General features: G+C 41.5%; 1 protein-coding gene across 1 annotated transcript in view; it reads left to right on the forward strand.

The window, feature by feature from the left end:
• LOC146788617 (mucin-4-like) overlaps nucleotides 1-22823 on the forward strand; it is a 67713-nt gene that overhangs the window by 38016 nt on the left and 6874 nt on the right. The window contains exons 8-9 of the mRNA XM_085633185.1: nucleotides 11291-11479; nucleotides 21983-22020. Coding sequence (XP_085489311.1) covers nucleotides 11291-11479; nucleotides 21983-22020 — 227 coding nt within the window. The remainder of the gene's footprint in view (nucleotides 1-11290; nucleotides 11480-21982; nucleotides 22021-22823) is intronic.

Genomic DNA, 22823 nt, shown 5'->3' on the forward strand with positions numbered 1-22823 from the left:
TCATTCCTCTGCACGTAAAATGAGGAGGGGAATGGAGAGAAGGGTGGTTGAGACTTTCACTCTCCTCCAATCAGACTCTAAGGGGTATATTTATTGGTATATGTACTAAACTGTCTCACAGTGGGGTGCAGCACCCAGACTTGTTGCGTTGAGTGAGAGGGAGAAAGCAGGAAAGTGCCATGTCTACAGAGATATGGTGGTGTCCTCTGTTTCCAAAATGATGGGGTACAAGCAAGCTGCCAGTGCTACACGCACACCCTTGCCCCTTAGTACAGGACTGTGTATGTGTGTGTGTCTACCATATGTTTCCAGTACATAATACTATGTTTAGACTAGCTTTTAAACTTTTCCTTCTTTGTAAATGCACTGTATAGCATACGTACAACTTACGAAAAGTTTCAAAGATAGCATAGTATTTTGAACTGGAAACCAATGCTAGACACTCGCACACACTCTTGTATTAAGGTGCCTTTCAAAGTTAAGATTTTGGAAAGATGTGTCAGTAGAAAGCTTTCAGAACATCTCAAAAAGCATTTCCTATGGATGAGGTGCAAGCAGGCTTCAGGCCTTCTCATGAAACAAAGTCAAATCCAGTATCTTCAGAAGATTTGTGGATGGTGTTGGATAGAGGTCAATCAGTGGACCTAGTGTTACACAGTGAACTACAAGGTCTTTATTTTCCAGGCTAGGTGAGGTGGGGGGGAGTGGCACAGCTTTTGATTGGATGTGTTCTTATTCAGAGGCGAGATCACAAGGCATGCTTCAGGGGGAATATGGCGGCTGCGTGCTGAAGCACCCGCGGGCGCCCTTGGGGGAATCGCGCCGCAGCTCGGTTATTTTCAGCTCCCGATGAGCTAAACTTACTGGTATGATGCAGAGGTAGCAGAGGCTCCAGTTGCCAGGATGGGACTCTCCTCGGGGTCGGATGGATCCAAGGAAGTGGCGTGGACTGCCCTTGAAGTGTTGAGTGGCGGGGTCACGTTGGAAGGAGGCGGCCAGTGAGCTGTGAAGCTTCAGGTTGGCTGGTGCGAGGACGGGTGGCAGAGGCAGCACAAGTCACACTGCAGGACGAAGCTCCCCATAGCCTCCAGAGTCAGAGAGCAGCAGCCGGTCTTCCTCAGTAGGGGGCCTGAGGTGGGGAGAGTGGAAGTGATAAAGGACAAAAGCGGGTAAGAAGTCTTCACCTCCAGCTTATGGAGAAAGGTGCCTCAGTGGATGGTAAGGCCAATGATAGGCCCTCAAGATATACATTGCGCCGAAGAAACATCGGGGTTGGTAAGGTGAGACAGGTAGCTGACTTTCCTTCTGTGACTCCTTTAGGTCCTGTGAGGATGTAAAGGACATAAGCAAGTGAAAGCAGGGTCACCACAGAGGGGGTGCGGGGGGTGACTTGTGCTCCGATAAATCAGGAAAACTGGCAAATCCCCTTTTAAAAACTCAGGGGAGATAGGTGAAAAGCCAATAACTCAACAAATCAAAATAACACCTTTACTTAAATCTTTTTTTTGTGTTCTACCCAGCCTGCAGAGAGGGGAGAGTTTCGAAGGAGTAATTTCAGCAAAGAGTGCCAGAATGGAGGCACCCACTATGCTATTGAGGGGAGCATGATTAGAGTTTCTGTGAAAACACCATTAAATGAGGATGAAATATGCTTTCGAAGAGCTCAAATGAACACAGTTACAGTCCCCATCAGTAACATGTTTGAAGCATTGGCAATAACTGAACATCCACATATAAGATTTGAAAAAAATGGGGAAAGTGGACGGGCGCCCCTGGGAAATGCAGAAGATTCACAGACAAGTATTTTACTTGGGTTAAAAAAATAACTTAAGAGTCGCTTTGAAGTATCGGAGGCCAATCAGGTTGTTATACAAGCCTCATGCTCCGAGCTAGCACACAAAATTGGATGAGGTTGCCTCCCGCACCAAAGTTTTGGAAGAGAAAGTATGATCTTTAAGACAAGATGTGACAAAAAGTGCCACTGAGATTTTTAAGCTGGTTAAACAAAACCAAACGCTAAGGGAGGACTTCAAGAGAGTGAAGAATCATTCCCAAAGGAATAATTTGAGATTCCTAAATATTCCAGAGGCAGAGGAAGGCACAGATATGAAGACTTTCATAATCAGTTTGCTGAGAAATATGGTCCTAAATGACAGTGAGGACATTCATCTTGAACAAGAGATCCAAAGAGCGCACATGGAGCCCTTTAGGCGCAATCCTCAAAGGACCAAACCTAGGAAGATCTTGGTGAATTTCCTCTCGTATACTCTTAAGGAGGCAATTCTCAGTGAGGCTCTAAGAGATGGGCTTTATGCAGTCAAGGGGTTCTCTGTTACAATGAGATTCGATATATGTAAAGCAACCGAACAGAGGAAATAGGAGTTAGGTAACAAGATGGAGGATCTGCGGAAGCTGGGGGCAAAGGTGAAATAAATATTTCCTGCAATGCTCCGTATAATGTGGAACAACCAAATGTATAATTATTGAGCAGTTGAGGATGTTGATGCACTAATAGACTCAATCAAAAAGAAAAAGAAAACCACTAAATAATAAGTGGATTATCACAGTATTGTTGAGTCGGGAGATAAGATAACAGAACTTATATGTGTTATAGCGCGGCAAAATTTATTATTTAGAAATTGTATTTAATCTCCCCCCAACAGGCTGCTCGCAAGGCAAATTTATTCCTACAAAGATAGGGGGGATTCCCCAGGATAGGGTTAGTGGGGAGGGGAAGTGTGGGGTGGGGGTGGTCGTGATGGTACACGAGTGGGGAGCAGAGGGGTAAAATAAAAATAAAGTCCTCAGTATCACCTAATAAGACATGTCTACTTGAACAGAACCTGAAACTGGAGGTGGGGATTAGAGGAGGGGGATGATGACTAGAGTAGGTAAAGTTATAGACATCCTAACCTGAAATGTGAGTGGTCTCAGGTCTCGTGCCTGGCAGAGGGAGGTGATGAGATATTTGGAAGAAAGCCATGCTCATATTATGGTCCTGTAGGAGACACATTTGGTGGCAAGCGAGAGTAAGGAATGATTCCGTAGGTATGGATGGGTTCAGAGCTTTTTAGTTTCTGATCAAGAGCAATTCTATAAGGGGGTTGCGATCCTAATAAGAAGGGGCTCTGGTGTGGAGGTTAAGTATTCTAAAACGGATAGCTTTGGAAGATGGGTTTTAGCTGGAATGAAATGTGTTGACTTTGAATTTATTTGCGTTGGGTTTTATGGTCTTAATGAGGCTGATCCACAGTATATTGTACATTTGGAATGAAACCTAGTGGAAGCTACGTTCCCGCTGATTTTGTGTGGTGATCTTAATATTTTGTTGGACCCTATTTTGGATCAGTCAACCCGGCGAAAAGGAGCTCCGTCTCCTAGGACAAGACAAGCCCTTAAACATTTGATGCAGGATCTAGGGTTGGTGGATGTATGGTGACATTTAAGAGGGCAGATGAGAGGGTATACTTTCCACAGTAAAAAATACGGACACTACTCTACACTACTCTAGATTAGATTATTTTTTGGTGGAAAGGGGTTTAGTGGCAAATATAAAATTCGGCACATAATTCAGACCATTCAGCCATCACCATGACATTACAGGTTCCGGGAATTAAGCCCAATGTAAGGTTGACATTAAAGCATGCTCTCCTCTTAAATGAGGAGGTGTTGCTTGCCTTAAAAAAGACTATATCTTAGTATTTTTGGGTTAATACCGGAACAGTGCACCCAGGAGTAGAATAGGATGCTTTTAAATCATGCATTCGGAGGGTGCTAAAATGTTTGGGTTGTTCTAAGGGTAGAGAAGAGAGGGCTGAATTGGCAGGAATGGAAAAAGATGTCGGTATTCTTGAGGCCTCTTTACAAGGGAAAGATACAGAGATGTTGTTAAAATGGCTTGAAGAGGCGCAACTAAATTATAAAATCAAATTGGATTCCAAGTATAAGGCAAGGCGGCAGGCTGGAAGTATGAAACAGTAGAGTATGGGGTGAAAGCCGGGGCATTACTGGCTTGGAAGGCCAGGGGAGAAAGATCTAGGAATACGATTAAGGAACTGGTAGGTGCCTAGGGCGAGGTGATAGACAATTTGGAAGATATGCAGAACCATATGGTCTCTCTTTTTGCCTTGCTATATAAGGAAGATATTTTTCCAGAACCCCAAAGACTTAGAGAATGGTTGGGGAGTCTGGTCTTCCTTTACTTATTGGAGAAGGAAAAGAGTGTATGGAAGCCTTGATTACCCAGGTTGAGATTAGAAGGGCTGTGATCAGTGCCAAGAATGGGACTGCAGCTGTCCTGGATGCTATTTCCTAAGAGGTCTATAAACTCCTAATAGAGGAAATAGTGCATGTCTGGAAGACCTTGTTCAACCTGGTGTATAAGGGTAGGACACGGGTACCTGGGTCGTGGAAGGAGGCTACTACAGTCTGGATTTTAAAACCAGCTAAAGACCCTGAGAAAGCGGATTTGTATCGTCCGATATCCCTGCTTAATGCAGACTATAAGATCTTTGTCAGTATCTTGGCAGAGAGACTGGCTAAACTGGCCCCTCAGCTTATGCACCTTGACCGGAAGGAATTTGTCCCAGGGAGGCATATCCATGAACTTACCCAGCAACGAATTTGCAGTATAGACCTTTCCACATCCCGTTTGATTCCCTTGGCTGTAGTTACATTGAACACGGCTAAGGCTTTCGACCATGTTTGCTGGGCTTACCTGTTGGAAGTTCTGGCGATAATTGGTTTTGGCCCTTGTTTTATCGTAACGTTAAAAGCTTTACATGAGCACTCAACAGCTAGGATCCTTCTCAATAGCTCCCTTACAAGAAGTTTTTCAATCACCAGGGGCACTCGGCAGGGCTGTCCTATCTCCCCACTGTTGTTTGGTATTTATATCGAGCCATTTGCTCAGCTACTGCAGCGAGATGCTCGAGTCATTCCTTTTAGCTCAGGCACGTACAAAAATAAAGTCACATTTTATGCAAAAGATCTCACAATATTGACTTCGGACCCAGTTCTAACCATTGCCAGGATGGATGTGTTGGTGAAATAATATGTGGCACTATCTGGATCTTTGGTAAACAATCTGAAGTCCGGCGTAATGTGTTTGAATGTTCCGAGTTGGAGGGGGGAATTACAGGATGAGTTTAGGTATTTAGGCATACATTTTAAAGTCAGAGGCAATATCCCAGTACAATTTGGAGAAGGTAGCAAAGGAGGTTGAAGCATCATTAGTTAGATAGAAGAATTCAATATAAGTGGGGACTTGCCAGGGGTGTCCCCTCTCCCCATTGATTTTTGCCCAGGTGATAGAACCACTAGCGATGGTGCAGCGGAGCTCGGCACCAGAATGGGAGATACGTCTTGGAGATGGCATACATGCAGCCTCGCTTTATGCACACAACATTTTGCTGTATGTCAAGGATATTCTAGCGGTCCCATGAGTCATCCCTGACATGTTGAGATCATTTGCGTGTCTGCCTGGGCTGGGTGTGCACTGGGGTAAGTCTTGCTTATAGCCATTTACTCCTGGAACGGAAGATCCATGTTGGGAGGTGGACGGGGCAGTAGTGCATTGGCAACCAGTGGAGTTCAGATATCTGGGCATTCGCATTTATCATAACGATCGGGACCTTATGGATGGTAACATCACTAGGGCGGTTACAGTGCTCAAATCCTAGATTGAGTTTTGGAAGACGCTCAACCTCTCGTTTATAGGAAAAGTGGAGTAAATCAAAATAGTCATGCTGCAGCGTCTCCTTTATTATTTTTCTAATCTACTGCTTTACCTACCCATGTCCTTCTTTCGCTCCCTGGAGGGGATTGCCAGGGATTGTATGTGGAATAACTCGGGGTGCAGGGTAGCCCTGAGGAAGTTGTGCCTACCACGGTCGAGGGGAGGGCTGTTTTTACCCAATTTAGAGCACTACTTCCTTGCTTTTTAAATACAATGGGTGGCAAAATGGGTGGAGGAACTACTTTTGTCAGACTTAGCGGAACGGGGCCCCCGTACTCACTGGACAGTATCCTCTCTTTATTCCAGCCTTGTAATAGATCAAATGAACTGCTTCCTTTATTGGTCCAGATTGCTCGGATATGTTTCCGCAGGGTACTGCCACTTACTAGGCACATCACACTATATGCACCCGTTATGCCCACTGGGTATGCTGACAGTGAGAGGACGAGTACAGAGTACGGACCTTACTGATTGGGTGGGAGCAGGTTTAACTACCTTGGGGGACTTATATGGAGAGGGTGCATTAAGGCCGTTCCTCACCATAACGGAGGAGGATTGGGTTCCCCCGGGCCAATTCCTGAATCATGCCTCCTGGACGTCCACAATGAGGTGCCAGTTGGTGACATTCCGCAGGAGTCTGCAACACAGCTCCTTATGCAATATGAGCATGTAATGGGTACAGGGCATCACCTAGTGAAGTGGTTTGTGGTGTCAATCCGAGAGCATACTCTGGTGGACTTAATGCCGTTGCGAGCTAAATAGGATGCAGATCGGGGGAGGCCCCATTCAGAGAAGGAATGGTCTGTATTCTTGGAGAGTCCTAAACAGATCCCTAGAAATGCCCGTTTTAGATTAATCCAATTCTACATTGTCCACAGGGCATACCTCTCTCCAGACAAGATAAATAGGTATTTTCACGGACAAGATGCGTGCTGTCCGCGCTGCAAATTGGTAGATGCGGATGTTTTACTATGCTCTGGTCCTGCCCCGATCTGCATTCGTACTGGGATGGGTTGATTGGTGCGTTAGTCACTAGTACTGACAGGGAGGTACCGCAAACATGCGAGGTATGTATCAAAAGCGTATTTCCAAGAAGCAAAAAACACAAAGTATCCTCTAGGTTTTCGGATTTTGGTCTAGTTGTTGCCAAACAGCTTATTACACGCCGGTGGAAGGCAGAAGAGCCCGCCGAAGAAGGCTTAGTTTCTCTCAATGCTGAATTGAGTAAGGCGGAGGGAGTCTTCATAGTACGTGAGGATACGCTGGGTCTTTGTAAATTCCCCATTTCTGCTTTGTGGAATGCAATTCTGTGTATGCTTCAGGGGCTGATGGCGCCCGATGACCCTCCGGATATATTTCTATTCCGGATTGATATTGTGTAATACATGTGTTGAACTATGGTCGGAAATGTACGCTGGTTTGTAAAGAGCGTCCCATATACCCCAAACTGTTATGTATGTTCTAAAAGCAGCAATGAAGTTCAACTATATGATTTTTGACAAGGTCTGTCTCATAGCAATTGAGATCCATGTTTTCTTACCTACCTTTATAAGGCTCCCTCTCCCCTTCCTACCCCTGATGGTGTTCTTACATTAGATGTTATTAATACGACTGTTTGATTGCATAAGCAGATTGATGTGAAGCCATATGAGCCGTATATAGGCAATTGATATGTACATGCATAGTAGAGTTATACTGCAACACAACAAGATTAAATATCCATGCTTCAGGAGGGATGCGGTTAAGTATTCCGTTTGTTGTTACCAAATGCAACCGATAATAGTGATGTTTCCATACCGATGGGATGTTGGTTTTCAAATTTTGTCTGGCAAATTACATACTGGTTCTATATGATAATTTCTATGATGGTATATTGTTGTTCATTCATGTACAAAACTTCAATAAACAGATCAAAGCTGAAGTATGAGGGGATCTCCTGACAGTGCAGGGTATGTTGCCCTGGGAAGTATTAGTGGCGAAGAAACTGCAGGATGGGGCCCCAGATAAAAAGGAAGTTGCCTACTGGTATTGGACTCTACTTGATGCCGAAGACAGGAAGCTAAAGGCGCCATACTCAGTATGGGAAGGAATTATTCAGACGGCTGAGCTACAAACAATCTGGCAACTTTCCTTAAAACTGTTGTACTTGGTGGTTAAACCCACCAATCTGAAACTGAATAATTTCTTCACCATCAATAGGCTTTACTGGATGCCCCAGAAGATAGCTAAGTTTGTGTAAGAACCGATACCAAGATGCTGTAGATGCGGTCTGCTAAGAGCCAATGACCAACACATGTTTTTTAAGTGCCCAGAACTACAGGCCTATTGGCAGGATGTTGAGAAAGTCGTTAACAACATTTTTGGGGCATATATAACACTGAGTTTAACACTGGTATTGATGGGGGTGGAAGACTGTCCCAGTCAGCCTCTATCTAAAGTCAGTAAGGCCCTTGTGTTTTATTTGAGGCTTTTAGCCAGAAGAGAAAACTGTTAGCGCTGGACGAATCACTTCCCTCCCAAGGGGCTTGATTGGCTCCAGACAGTAAGAAATATATACAAAATGGACACCAGCTCTGGAGCCGAGGGAGGCTTCCGTAGTAGGATATGAGATGACTTCCAAAGATAGTGTGGAATAGCAATGTCTTAAGGAAGTGTCCTATGATTACACCTGAGTGAAACCAGTAACTAGGAAACTGGTAGGACTAGATGGGCAGTGCCAGAGTTACAGAGCAATTGACCTGAGGTTGGGACAGGTTGTACAGGAAGGCCTTGTTTTGCAGACATTGGTGATATGAGGACACAAAAAAGAGATCACACGGCATTCAAATGCACTCTTGCTGCTTTTCTTTTAAATGAGTTGAGCCCTAGGTAGCCCAGGGTTCAGCCCTTAGCCCAACCCTGCTCAATGTGCACTTACATCCATGCGCTGCACTTATTAGATCTCAGTGTATCAATTTCATCAACTATGCAGATGATATTTAGCAGATTTTAATTTGAGATCATTTTCAGAAATAATTTGTGAACTCATTCAATAATATTTTAACAGACATTTAAGCCTGGTTGAATAGCAAAGAAGTAAAATGTAATGGAGACAAAACAGAAATCCTCTTATGTGCCGCTGGGAAACCCACTCCTCTACCTGTTTAGCCCCTACCGTACAGTGATCCGCTGGTAGCATCGACGTTGGTGTGCAATTTATGAGTGAAATTTGATAGTAATCTCTCTCTAACTTCATATGTGAATAAGATCCTTTCCACCTGGTTCACCTTGCTGTGAATGCTTCAGAAAATATTAACTTTTTTGCCCATCCCAGCAAGGGTGTTCATGGTGCACAGTATCATTTTGAGCAGACTTGACTATTGTAATGCGCTACTTCTTGGCTTTCCTGCTTACTTACTCAAACAATTGATGCACATTCAAAAACAGCAGCAGCTAAACTTGCCCTGAAGCATCCCAGATTTTCATCTTTGACACAGGCTCTTGTAAAAGCTGCATTAGCTTTCCAGTGTATTGAAATCTCGATTCATAACTTTTAGAGTGGTACATAAGATGAACCCATTATTTCTGCAAAGAAAATGTATACACTGTTCTCCAGTGATATCTAACCTCTCTGTCTCCTCAAATATTAGAAAGTCCAGACTGGGATTGGGCCTTTCAGTCACAGCTGCACAACTCAGGAACAGCCTGCTGCTCTCTTTGAGATCATACAAGGATTTAATGCTATTCAGGAAATCTTTGAAAACCTGTATATTTTCTGTCCAATGGCTTTTTGCAGGAATTCCTCAAGTTCAGGTCTTTTGTTACTTGGGGTTTCTCCTCGATGACCCAATGTCAAAACTGCGAACTTTTTCATGCAAAACCCTGCCAACCTTTTATTGGTAGATTGGGTTTTGCTGCACAAACCAGGCATGGCAGCCCCTTCATACTAAGTAGTGCGTGATTTGGACCAAATATTTAGTAAAAAATATTGTGTGGACAAAATATTGTGTCAAGAATATTGAGGACCAAAATATTGTGAATGTAAGTTCCTATTTGGAAGCAAGATTTGCTAGACTTTATTCCACCTATATGTACCATAAGAAGATGCATATCTTCAAGGTACATAGATGTGGAGTTAAAGGAAGGTCTATGGTTCCCTATGTGCACTTGCCTTCTTGAAATTTTGGTCCTTGATATTTTTGACACGATATTCTGGCCACATGATATTTTTCGTTTAAATTTTCTATCAGACAACCAAGTAATGCAAAGCAGCACATGATCTTTCACCTAACACTGGTGGCAACTTATGAATCCATGGAGCACTAATTTAAAAAAAATTTTATTTTTTTTTATTTACATTTTTTTGCAGCAATTCTGTAGAACTATCAGTAAACACTCTCAAACTGTTTACAAATGTGTGGCAGAACTTGTATTCAGTATCTGAGGTTGGAAATATGTCACACGTAACTTTAATACTCTATTTCAGCTCCCATTGCTCAATGAATCACCCACTGTGGTATAATACATTGCCATTACCAACTCTGCTATTCTGAGAAACCACAATTCATGTGCATAATTCTGTTGCCCATTCTTCATTTGCAGTAGTTAAGAGATGTCCTACCTCCCAAACACTCCCTCCAACATTCTAATTGACCAATCAAAACAACACTTGGAGGCATATCAACAACAACCAGCGATAATTATCGCTGAGCGCACTTAGCGCTCGGATAATTATCGCCGGCTAGCGCCGATTTATATCGCTGAGATAGCGTGCTATTAGCAACGCTTATCTCAATAGCGATAAAAATCCTGGTGCTAAGTGGCTAACGTGAGATTATCGCTGGAAACCCAGCGATAATCTCACGTTAGCTTGTTGATAGGGACAGACAAACTTAGCCATGATATCCTCCTTCCATAGGATATCATGGCTAAGTCAGAAAAATACCAGACGTAAAAAAGCATCGTTAACCGCGGTTAGCGCTGCTTTTTTTGTCTCTAACAGGGTTAGCGATATTCTTGATAATAGGAGAAATGTCGCTTAGCGACATTTCTCCTATTATTTTACTCTGGAACGCCCCCTTTGCATCTCATTAAAGATGCAAGGGGAAGCTTAGAGTAAAAGGGTGCTAACATGCAAATTTGCATGTTAGCACACTGTTGTTGATAGGGTGCTAGTTTTATCTCTGCTTTTTTGGCTTTTAAAGCCAAAAAAGCAGAGATAAAGCCCTTGTTGATATGCCCTTTGACTCTTTAATCATCATGCTCAGGATGGCTTGTCTAATCTGACGTTAATATATAACAAAATTGCGCAGGATTTACTCCATCCCAAAATCTGCTTTATATCTTTAAACAATCGATGCTTGCTATGCTTGTGCTTTCCAGATCAGCAACGCTCTGGATAAGAGACACCTCTCTGAGCCTTCATTCGTTTTTGGCGATTTTGCTTAATTGGAAGTATGTTTTGTCCTCAGAGAATTTGTGGTTAATTAATGAAATGCTAAAATAAAAATGTAAAAGGATGTAAAATTGTATCTAATGAAAAGTTGAGCCTTCTTGTCTCCTCTCCCTGTGCAGGTGTGTTCCTTTCTCAATTTATACCACTTCTGGTCCAACCTGTGACACCATCGCCATGAACCTCAACGCCTTCTTTGGCATCCTCTTTGGGGCTCTATTGTTCCTTTTGCTGCTTATAATCGCCATTTTCCTTATCGTCTACTGGCGCCGCAAGAAGAAGAGCGAAGTTTATGAATGCTATGACGATAGGTGAGTGCTGTCTTTGAGGCGCTAATAGTTAGTGATGTGTAAGTCTTGGCATCACCCTCTTTCTTGAACTTTCTTTAGTTTGATCCATGTGGGAAGGGACTGTTATTTTGCTCACAAATATTCTGGGCATCAGATGACCTTTCTGGGCCTCACTTGAGCCGCTCCTATTTCAGAGCAAATTTGGAAAAGTCAGACATGCCGGAAGAATTTTTTGGAATACATCCTATATCATGAATCATCTATCATGCATAATAGGCTATGTGAAGTGAAAGCTGCAAATAACAAGTTAGACATCTAAGTTCTGTAACACAAAAGAGATAGAAATTTAAAACACACAGAAAATAGTTTAATGTCTCAGCCATACTCCCCACCACCTCTAGTGCTGCATTCACTGGTACGATGAGGTTCTTCCCTGTTTTTTGTTTAAGGGGTTCAGTACCAGGCAACATTAGTGCAGGTTCAACTTCACTAAGCAATAACTATGAGGTGTCGATCTGTAGGTCTATCTGTGTCATGGAGAGCTAAATGAATTTATATTGATAACACAATGCCTCTAACACAGGAAAGGTCTTTACAGTTCACTATACCATATCAGTCTCTTTCTTTGAAGCCTACGTTATCTGTTTGTTGTAGTTGATCCATTCAGTGTGCTTTTCTCTCTCATTCACAAGTGTCCTCAAAGTGGTTCTCTACCACAGACTTACTCTTCAGTGGCATCCTCCAGGTGCACACAACAGCCTGCCTAGTTTCAGGTGATGTATCCTAAAAGGTTGTGGTCTCCAGGTGGATGGGGTGGGCTCCATGTTACAACAATTATGGCAATCTTCTGGCACATTACACAGTGAGAAGCAGAAGCATCTGCCCCCCAGAAAATCCATCAAATTTGCTGAACAGCACATAAAGGTCTTGAGTCACAACTTTCTTTGTGCACTTCACCACATAAGCAGCATAATGAGAAGGAGCTACCTCTCTTGTGTTGATCAGCAATGGTAACACTCTTGATAATAGTTGGCCTCTTCTGTATGTTTCACATACCAGGAACATGGCTGGGCTTCTCCTTATGAACATTCTCTTCTCCTCCACAACTAAGCATAGACCTTCTATTTCCAAGCACTTGGACAATCCTCAGTTTTCCAACAAATTGTGCAGATTTCAGGTAGTGCCCCCTCACATCTAGAAAAAGGCTGTCATGCAGTCACCAGTCCTTGTCTTACATCAGTGTTTCGATAACTCTGCAGAACACTTTCTTCCAAGGTCAGTGATGCAGCTTGGCACTGGAACAAAGTAGGGTGGTTTGGATCTCATCTTTATACTAATTTTCCCAACAGAGGATGTTGACGTGGGTGCATTGCTCGCTATGCCACTGGATTCAAGCTAGTCTGGCTGATGAGGGGGGATACCCCAACTCTGGTCCCGGGAGGCTTGTTTCCAGTCCCAGGAGGACCTGGCCCGGCAGCTTGGGCTAGACTGTTCCCATGGGGAGCAGGTTTAAGACTGATTTGCATATGTCTGGGTTCAACCTGGGGTGGTATGGTGAGCAAAAGAATAATGGATTTAACCCAGATCTATTGAGTGGGAGTGAGTGTTTGAAAGGTTTTGTATTTTATCAAACTCCCAGTCTCTTCTTCCAACGAGCAGTAAAATCTGTATATACTACTCTTAGAGAGTCCCACCAAAAACCTTTTTCCACCAGTAATGTCAGAAAAATTGAGTTGTTTTACAACTTCTGTCTAAAAGCAAACACCTATTTTCAAATTCATCCACTGACTGTAAACTTTTTATTGAGCCATACAAATTAAAGCTACACAAATTCCTTGAATATGGTATAGTGACAACACACTTTAGTTCTATCCATGATGAAGACAAAGTTGACCACTTAGTGGGGCACTGTAGTAAATGCTCTTTGCCCAGTCAAAATATCTTCGATTTGTGTGACAGAATGTATTCCACCAAATCCAGCCTTTATCTGAACTCTTGGTAAGTACTCTAGAATATTGGTGAGAGGGGCCATGTGACCCCGTCAACATATAAACAGATTTTGGCCCTGGGTTTGGCCTCCCTGGGGCCTCTGGAGGATCGGAGACAGGGGACGTGGGCCCCCTCCCCATATAAACAAATATTTACCTAAGGGTGGGCTCCCCAATACCTTTGAAGGCTTGGGAGAGGGGAATTGTGGCCCCTGGGGGTGGGCTCTTATAGATTTATGATTATTGAATGCTGGTCCGGCTGCCATTTTATGTTTTTGCCTTCTGATCCTGTGAGGGTCTTGCTAGAATGCATAATTTTTTGTTGATTTGTTTCCTTTTTTTGCTTCATGTGAAGTCACTATGGGTCCCCCCTATGGGGCTGAAGGAGTCATAGTATCCCTTCCCTACCCCTTATACTATTTATCTTTAAACTCCAGGACAGGGGACAAAATATTTGAGTCCTGTAATGGCTGCCAGCAAACTTTTCTCAAGTTGCTGGCAGCCAATCAGAGTACTCGCTCCCACAGAGAGCGAGCTGGCTCAATGGAGGAAAAACTCCCTGGGCCAATCAGAAAGCTCCATTTATAAATTGCTGCTCTCGCAAGTGTCTCTCGAGACTCTCATGGGCCCAGCCCTCAAGATATAAAATTATTTTTCAAACTTCATTTCTCAAAAACTACTAAATGAGTTTACACCAAATCACAAAATACACAATCTGAGGACCAAGATCTGGCTTCACACCAATTTTTCTGCAATTCCGTTCCTCAGTTTTTTCTGTAGCCTGTCCATGGGGTATATTGGGATATTGTGTTTTGGGACCCCCTCCTTTTTCTCAACCTCTACTTGACGGGTCACCACAAAACTTTCCAGGAAGAAGCTGAAATGGATGCATTTATTTTTGGGAACGTTTAGTGAAAAATCGTCAAACGGGGCCAAAGTTATTAGCAAACTAAAAAATCTGCTTCTATGGCAAAGCAGACTTAGCTATAACTACTTAGAGCCTCATTTATGGCATTTTGGTGGAGGGCAATTCAGCTAGGTACCTTGCTGTGCTACCCTACGCCAAAATGAAAGGGCAGCAATACATGGTATTTAAGCAATAAGGTGCATTCCGGTCCTTTGTGCCTGCGCTGAAGCCATTTCTGCAGACTAACGCCACAACACAGACACCCTTGCCTCATGGTGCAAAAGTGCCTCATTTGCAGGCAGGACAGTTTTTGTACAGGAAGATGTCCCTCCCTGCACAAAAATAATCCCACAAGATGTTTTCCTCTTTCTATATGTGCTGCAAAATATATATATATCTATTTATGTGTTATATATATATATATAAATATACATAGATATATACACATATTTGTATGTGTGCGTATATATATATATATATATATATCTATATAAATGTATATATACTATGCAACTGAATAAAGCTATACGTCATTTGGAGTCCCCGAGATGTTTATTTTTATCTTCGAAACCTGGGACTTCTTCGGATAATAACGTAGGAATAGGACCATAGTTAAGTGTACTTTCTGTGGGTCTAACAGGGCCCATACAGGGCTTTTAAACATCTATGGTATACAGGGCATTACTGGGTAGAAGGGACTGTCAGACCAACAGTGGGTTAACTACCTTGATAGAACCGTGAGGGAGTGCCCATACAGGGAAATAGTAAGGTTATTATTCAATATATCCAGATCTACAGGTAATGAAAATGTGTAATCTACTGAGCAGTCCCCACTAGGCAATACCGTGTAAATATGTACATTGAATTATTGAAGTAATGTATATAATGTAAATATCTTACACAGGGTGCACTTGGAATGACATTTAATTCTATTCATTTATATTTACACACTCTGATTTGATTACATTTGCGTTATAAGGTTTGTAGTTAATCAAATTTTTGTATGGAGTACAGGGTTTCGAGAGTGTAATGAAATACTTTACTATGTCCCGAAAACACGTTCAAAGATGGCGCAGATGGATTTGTAATATGTATTGTCCGTCTTTGAATCACTGTGATAACCATGTGTTTAAATGTTGCCATGACAATGGGGCCGCCGACATTGACGAAGGCGGTTTTGCCGAAACGCGTTTGTCGTGTTTATTTTTTTTCGCCCAATAAATCTATAATAGATTTGCAGTAACGAGAGTGCTGGTCAATTTCTACTTGTGTGGGGAGCTGAAATATATATATATATATTCCAAGGCTTCCAAGAAATCCAGCACCTCAAATTACAAGTGGCGGAAGAGGCGAAAAGCAAACATCAAGCAAATCAAATCAGACCAGAAGAAGAGGACGGGGTTATTGGAAGAACAAACAATAATTAATGACCAAAACAACAACACAATTGTCAACTTATCCAATATCAAGCTGACAAAACGAGAACAAAATATCTTAGGTCTTGGCCTTTCCTACGTGCCACAAACAGATTTTGACTACGCCTCAATGAAGTTAGACATATATAAAGGCGTGCACAAGCTCAAATTGAAAAAACATTTTTTAATCAATAAGATGCAAACAGCAGAAATACCTAAATCAAGAACAAGACTGCAGATCCAGCATCATCACAATCGGATGAACCTTTGTTACAAATCATGCAGGACCTATATGAAGAAAACAATGCAGTATCAAGCCAAAGTCAAAATCAAGAAAGTCCAGGCCAGATGATAGTGAATGAGAGCAACACTAAGCCAACCAAGTCCTTTCAAACCCAAATCCTCATTTAACCCCATCATGATGCGAGATTCCATCGACATTTTTCACAAGGCAGTAACTTCACAAGTCAAAAATCTGCATAAAGTGGAACAATCAAAGACCAAGAAATTTAACAAAACTAATCAACGATACAGGAGTTTAATATCTAAGCTTCAGAACAATAAGGACATTGTGATCCGCAATAGTGATAAGGGCAGCAATATAGTGATTTGGCCGTTAAATCAATACAACACTTTAAATGACCGTACTTGCTACATACGTACCAACATGGCAAACTTGAAAGCAACGTATAAAGAATTCTACGTTAAACTCACTAGATGGAAAAATGCTCAACTAATAAGTACAGATGAATATAAATATTTAAAAAATGTCACCGCCCTGTACACTAGCATTGAACACACTGACGGCCTTGCAGCAATTGAACATTATTTGTCTTAAAGACCTACACAATATCAAGAGCATAACGTGATGTTGATTGAAATGATTAGATATTGTTTGTTCAACAATATTTTCATGTTTAACAGTCAACTGCACCAACAGACTAGAGGTGTAGCCATGGGGGCCAGCTTCTCTCCAAGTTACGCCTGTTTACACATGGGCAGGTGGGAGGAGCTGGTCCTAATGAAAGAACACAGTGAGTGTATCAAAAATAATGTCAAGATATGGTTAAGATATATTGATGACTTGTTTGTGGTGTGGCAGGGGACATTGGAACAAGCCAACAAATTTATTGAAAATATCAATGTCAATAACATCAATTCGCATTTTACTGCAACTATTAGTCAGACAAGCATTGAATTTTTAGACACTCAGATATATATTCACAACAATAAAATTGAAACCCGCTTATTTAGAAAAAAGACAGCGGGCAACTCTGCGCTCCATGTGAGTAGCTCGCACCCTAAACACCTCATCAATAGCAATCCCTATGGGGAAATGCTACGTCTGAGACGTATTTGCAGCAAAAATGAAGATCTAAAGGCAGCACAACTTGAGAGCAAGACACGTTTCAAGCAACGGGGCTATCAATCTGAGGTTATAGAAAAGGCCATTATTAAATCTATGGCCTACAGTAGGGAGGAAGCATTGCAGGAAAAATGTCAGAATATTATCAGTCAGAGTGCCACTAATAATAACAGTAAGATGCTAGATCAAAGCAACGATGAGTTCCGTTTGATCATCTAATATGGTAAACAACACAAAGCACTCAACAAAATTATCCAGCAAAATTGGCCTCTGGTATGCAGTGATTCGGTGATTGGACCCCTGCTACCGCACCTACAGTAAAGCACCATCTATGAAGGACGTACTGGTTAAAACAAGTAATTGATAATAGCAGCTGGATACAAACCAATAAAGAATTTTATAGGTGCAAAACCTGCAAGGCATGTATTCATGATATTAACACCAACACATACAATACACCTGGGGGATGGGAGCACACTGCCACACCTCCCAGCACAGTTCGCCCCTTAGCATTGTGGTAAATGCAGTTCACAGTGATTTCTTACTTGAATTTTAGCTGTAGTGGTTCACCAAATTTGGTGCAGGTTAGTGCTGTGAATCTCTAGACAAATGTTGTTCTGGATATTATCCGTCTTCCGTAGAGATAAAAACCGAAATCTCTTCCTTGGTTTGCTGGAAAGGCTGCCATAGTCTCTCAGGTCCCAGTACCTCTCTCTGGCGCACAGGTGCATAGCCATGTAATAGGAAGTCTTATGCTGGCCAATCCATCGATCACTTTCAGAAAAACTAGAAGTATGGGAAACAAATTAATCAACAACAGACAAGATGATTGCCGTAAAGATATGTGGCTCACTGCGAGAAAAGGCTTTTTTAAGTGCTCCACTTGTAAAGCTTGCAAATTTGGCATTAATGTCAAAACATACACATCAGCTTTCTCATCCAAAATCAGGGAAATTAAACAACATCTAACATGTAGAACAGAGTATGTGGTGTATGTCTTAGAATGCAGTTGTCATCTTAAGTACATAGGGAGCACCAAACTGGCCGCCCACAAGAGAATATTACAGCACATACGGGCAATAACAAACAAAGATCAACACTATCCAGTTGCTAGACACTTTCAAGCTATTCACGACAGTGATCCCAGGCATCTTAAATACTATGTTATCGAGGCAATTCCTATTACCGAGAGGGGAGGGGATAGGGAAGCCCAGTTAAGACGCCTGGAAAATAACTACATACTGGAATTTGACTCAATGTGTCCTGGAGGGCTCAACGCAACTGAAGATCTTTACACATATTTGTAAACTTCGCAACTCCCCTCTTGAGCTCTATTATCCATCTCCTATTTCCTAAGGGCAATCATGAAACTTTATTTATATTGGTCATGTTTTTATAGATAACCAATTGTTTTAGTATTTATACTGTTCTTATTCATATTTTTTCCTAGTTGGACTTTTTAGAATGAAGTTTAAGACATATAGTTTGTATTGTGTGTCTTTACTTCGTTCTGATGGTATTGAGTTTTAGGATATTTTATAAGAATACAAACATAACTTGAGTTATCTAGATCCATTCATGGAATACATAGGGAATTCAATAGCCATTCTCTTCCCCAGGGCATCAACCCTTTTATATATATTTATTGGTGTATACTTGCAAGCATTTTTTTGCACATATCCCTCTCTTAGATTTTGCACTTAGTGTCCACTAGGACCAATATAGCACTTTTTGCACTTTTTTGCACCTCGGATTTTATATATGTTTAACATTTTTATTATTAAGGCTAACCAACATAATTAGGGATCAGGGTTTTTTTAACTAGCCTTATTGACAGAGAAATTGAGATTTCCTCATTCTAGTCTCCCAGGCACCCAACTGTTAACAGACACTGATCACATATATAAGCTATTGGTATACAAGATTATGATGTAAAACAAGAAATTCTGACAGAATTCTTTTTTAGGTGATGCCCGATATATATGTTGATACTTTGTAGTATAATCCAGGGATGCATCTGTGGGGCATTTCGTATAGGTATAGGGCAAGCACATTTTTTATATACAGCTTTTTCACCAACACTCATTTTTGAAACATGGAGGTATTGATTATTCTAGAGGGTTTTTTCTCTCTTAGGAATTATACCAATATTTGCGAGCATTGCCAATACTTTACACTGTGGACTATTCGAATTCAATATGCCACATGACTTGTAATAGCTGGGTATTACACCATTATGTATTTAGCTTTGCTCTAATGTTTAACACTCCCATAGATAATTGCATCGTCATTGGTATGGTACAGCAATGTCTGTTTTCTATGTCCATGTATTCAATATCATGTGTGTACTGTTTTTTTCTCTGCACTAGCACTTTAAATAACAGGCAAAAAAATCTGAGCAGTGTCATGTGATCAAGGCCGCTTTGACGGCTGAAACGCGTAATGGCAGGCGAGGAGGAATAAAATTATCTAGAATCCATCCAACGAGGTCTACGTTCGTTCTTTTTTCCATGGAGAAACGTGTGAGCGAAGAGTGTTCATATATATATATCCGTATTACTCATCTCATACACACTCCCATAGGCCAGGATGAAGACGAAGCGGACCCAAAATTGCTGCTGCTGTTATTTTATTCTGTTAAGTGCCCTGCACCAACCACCATTACGCGTTTCGGCCTTGAGCACATGACTCGCTTGTTCCATGTTTTCCCCTATTTAAAGTGACAGTGCTTGTAATTGGTGACTATGCTTACTATAGACATAGAATAATCTGTTACAACATAGGCACTAATAAATGCATTAACAATAAATTAATTGATGTTACATTATTGTTTAACAGTTTGATTAAATATCAATAAATATGCAGCTATAAAAAATAAATGTTTAAATAGGTGCAAAATTGTTAAAAACATGTTAATGCAAAACAAGATTTCATAGTAAAATACAGGGTAAAATACATCTTGAAAAGTTCATCAAATAAAAACTTTTTATGTATAAAAACTCCCAGCAATACCTAGAATTCCCAACTTGTCAATCATGCTGGATGATTAATTAATGAAGCCCAAGTGGGCCTTTTGGGTCCTCAAGGTCTAATCATCAAGAAAGTGCAAGTGCTAATTACATAGAGTGTAATCTTGGGCGTAGTTTGCGAAGTAGCGCTACCCGAGCTATGCGTAGCTTCACAAACTGAGTAGTGCACCGTGCAAGATGCTGTTCGCACTGACTGCACAGTGCCGGATGCTTGTCCGCACTGTGCAATCACGCAAACTGCATCTTGCACAGTGCAAGCGGTCATTTTCTGCCTCTCTAGTAGATTTCTACTTGAGCGGCAGCTTTCTCAACGCGGACTGGTAGTTTCTCATCGCGAGCGGTCGCGAGCATACGCGACCACTCGCAATGAGAAACCTGACCTCCCTGTGTTGAGAAACTCGCCGGGAGGTTTATTTTCCACGTTCGCTATCGGCAACTTGATGATGCTGATCGCGAATGAGGAAAAAGTCTCGCCGGGATGTCATTTTGCTTGCTCTGCTGCACTACCCTACGCTACGCATGTTTGCACTGTGCTACGTGCAATTCGCATAGTGCGAAGTAGCGCACACTTCGCAAACTATGTGAGCGGAGCGTAGTGCTTTGCCCAGGCTTAATAGAGTCCCTGAGCGGAAAAATAAAATCACAATAAAGTTAATTTACTACCATTTTATTTTTTTAGCAACCCGTCCTGAACTAAGTATCAGGATGGGCCAGGGCCAGCATTGCAGCAGCGCTATGCGCTTTAAAATGCGCATGTCTCTTTGACAAGCCATCTTGTGATGGCCAGACAGACACGCACATTTTTAAGTTCTCTACCCTAGCTGTCTTTAGGTTAGAGAAAGGGCAGACCGCCAGGGCTCTTAGGAGTGCTGGCAGAGGCTGCTCTTTCCAATGCTGGTGCTGCTTTCATGCTGTAAAAGTAGCGCCAGGCTTGGGTAGTGCAGATTCCTGCACCGGGAGATTCAGTGAGGAGAGAAAACACCCGGGGAAGGTAAGTGTATTTTATGAATAGTTTTTTATTCTGCCCCCAAATAGCCACACCACCCTTGTTGCAAGCCAGCCGCCACTGCAAATTACAACCTACTTAATTAATATTATTTAGGCAGATTGTTCTCCAATCCCCCGCAATTCTTTACTTTTGACCCAAAGGTCAAAAAATAAAATATTGGTTCCAAAACGGTGTGCAGTATGTAATCACTTTTTGCAACCAGAAGGTTACTACATCAGCCACTTAGCTTTTGAAACTCTGCTGAAATAAGGTAGGGTGGTTTGTTCTCAGGTCAGCCAGAAAAAAAGTTTTTCAGAGTAATGCTGCTGCCTCAGAGAAAGTTTGGTTTTGTGCTTATTATAAAAACCGGTTTCTGGAGGTTGTAATATATGACAAAAAGTTAAATTTGTCCATATATTTTTGTGTGGCATTTAGTGAGCTTTTCTTTTTTTTGGGATGCTGCGTTTTGTGCTGCATTATATCAATGTAGGGAATATCTTATGCTGTGGGAGTTTCTTGCTTATTGTGTTGTGCCCTATTAGTCTGTGCTATTAAGTTGATTTGTGAATGCTATGATATTATGTTTTATGAGAGACAGAAGTGATAGGCAAAGAAAACAAGGGGTAAATGGCAGGAAATGTGAAAAAAGTTGTGGAAAATTTTAAATGAAGGTAAATAAAGAAACAACAGCTAAACCGAGACAATATTGCCATTAACCGTGGGAAATACAAAGCAGCAATAGTGAACGAGTGAGAAAAATGTGGATGTTTTAATTTAAAAAATATTCGATTGGCAGATTTTAATTTTCCAACTCCATTTTTCCTCATACAGTTTCCTCCAGACCAGCTTCTACCGTAAAACTTTGACTGGTAAGAAGATATTCAGGGATTTTATTGTCTGTGTCGATCCGTCAATAAATAGACTTTATTTCGGTCGAATGACCATAAAAGTGCAACATGCGGTACAATCAGTACATGATAAAAATAGGTTAAAATACCCAATAAAATACATATATAAAATAAACTAATATCAAATGAAAGTCCACATTATCAATCTATCCTCCCATTTGAGCAAGTAAAACCAATAGCATCAAACACCTCTAAAAAAAACTAAAAGTGGGCCAAAAAAGGTCCGTTATGCTCTCTAGGTTCTCCAGCCTGCAGGAGATTATATGAGCCCTAGTATCTTCTATATACCTCTATCAGCTGGTTCCAAGAATAAAAACATAATTAAACCATCACTACCTCATAAAATCACAGTAGATGTCAAAATTTGGGGACCAAAATAAAGCATTGTACATACAGGGTAATCACAAAAGCACAAATTCACCTGATGGATTTTAATCTCCTGAATATTGTCTGTGTCAAAGACCCTCTCAGTACCTATGGAATGAGAAAGTGTGTGTATACTGCACACCCATGTATGTGCAGTACTGAGACCTTATTTAGCTTGAAGATTTAATTGTTATCAGAGCATCCCCGACCACTGAGTTGCAGCTACAGGTCTCCAGTTGAAACGTCATCCAGGTAGACACATGATTTTGAGATAATAGAATTGGCACCACACTGCACGAAAGAGTCTAAAATCAAATTATGTCTATTAGAGTATAAGATCTGCAACCTGCAATGCTAATTTCATAAAAGCCACAATCTAGAATGTTTAAGTATATGAA

The sequence above is a fragment of the Triturus cristatus genome, chromosome 11 (assembly GCF_964204655.1).
Source record: "Triturus cristatus chromosome 11, aTriCri1.1, whole genome shotgun sequence".
Taxonomy (NCBI): Eukaryota; Metazoa; Chordata; class Amphibia; order Caudata; family Salamandridae; genus Triturus; species Triturus cristatus.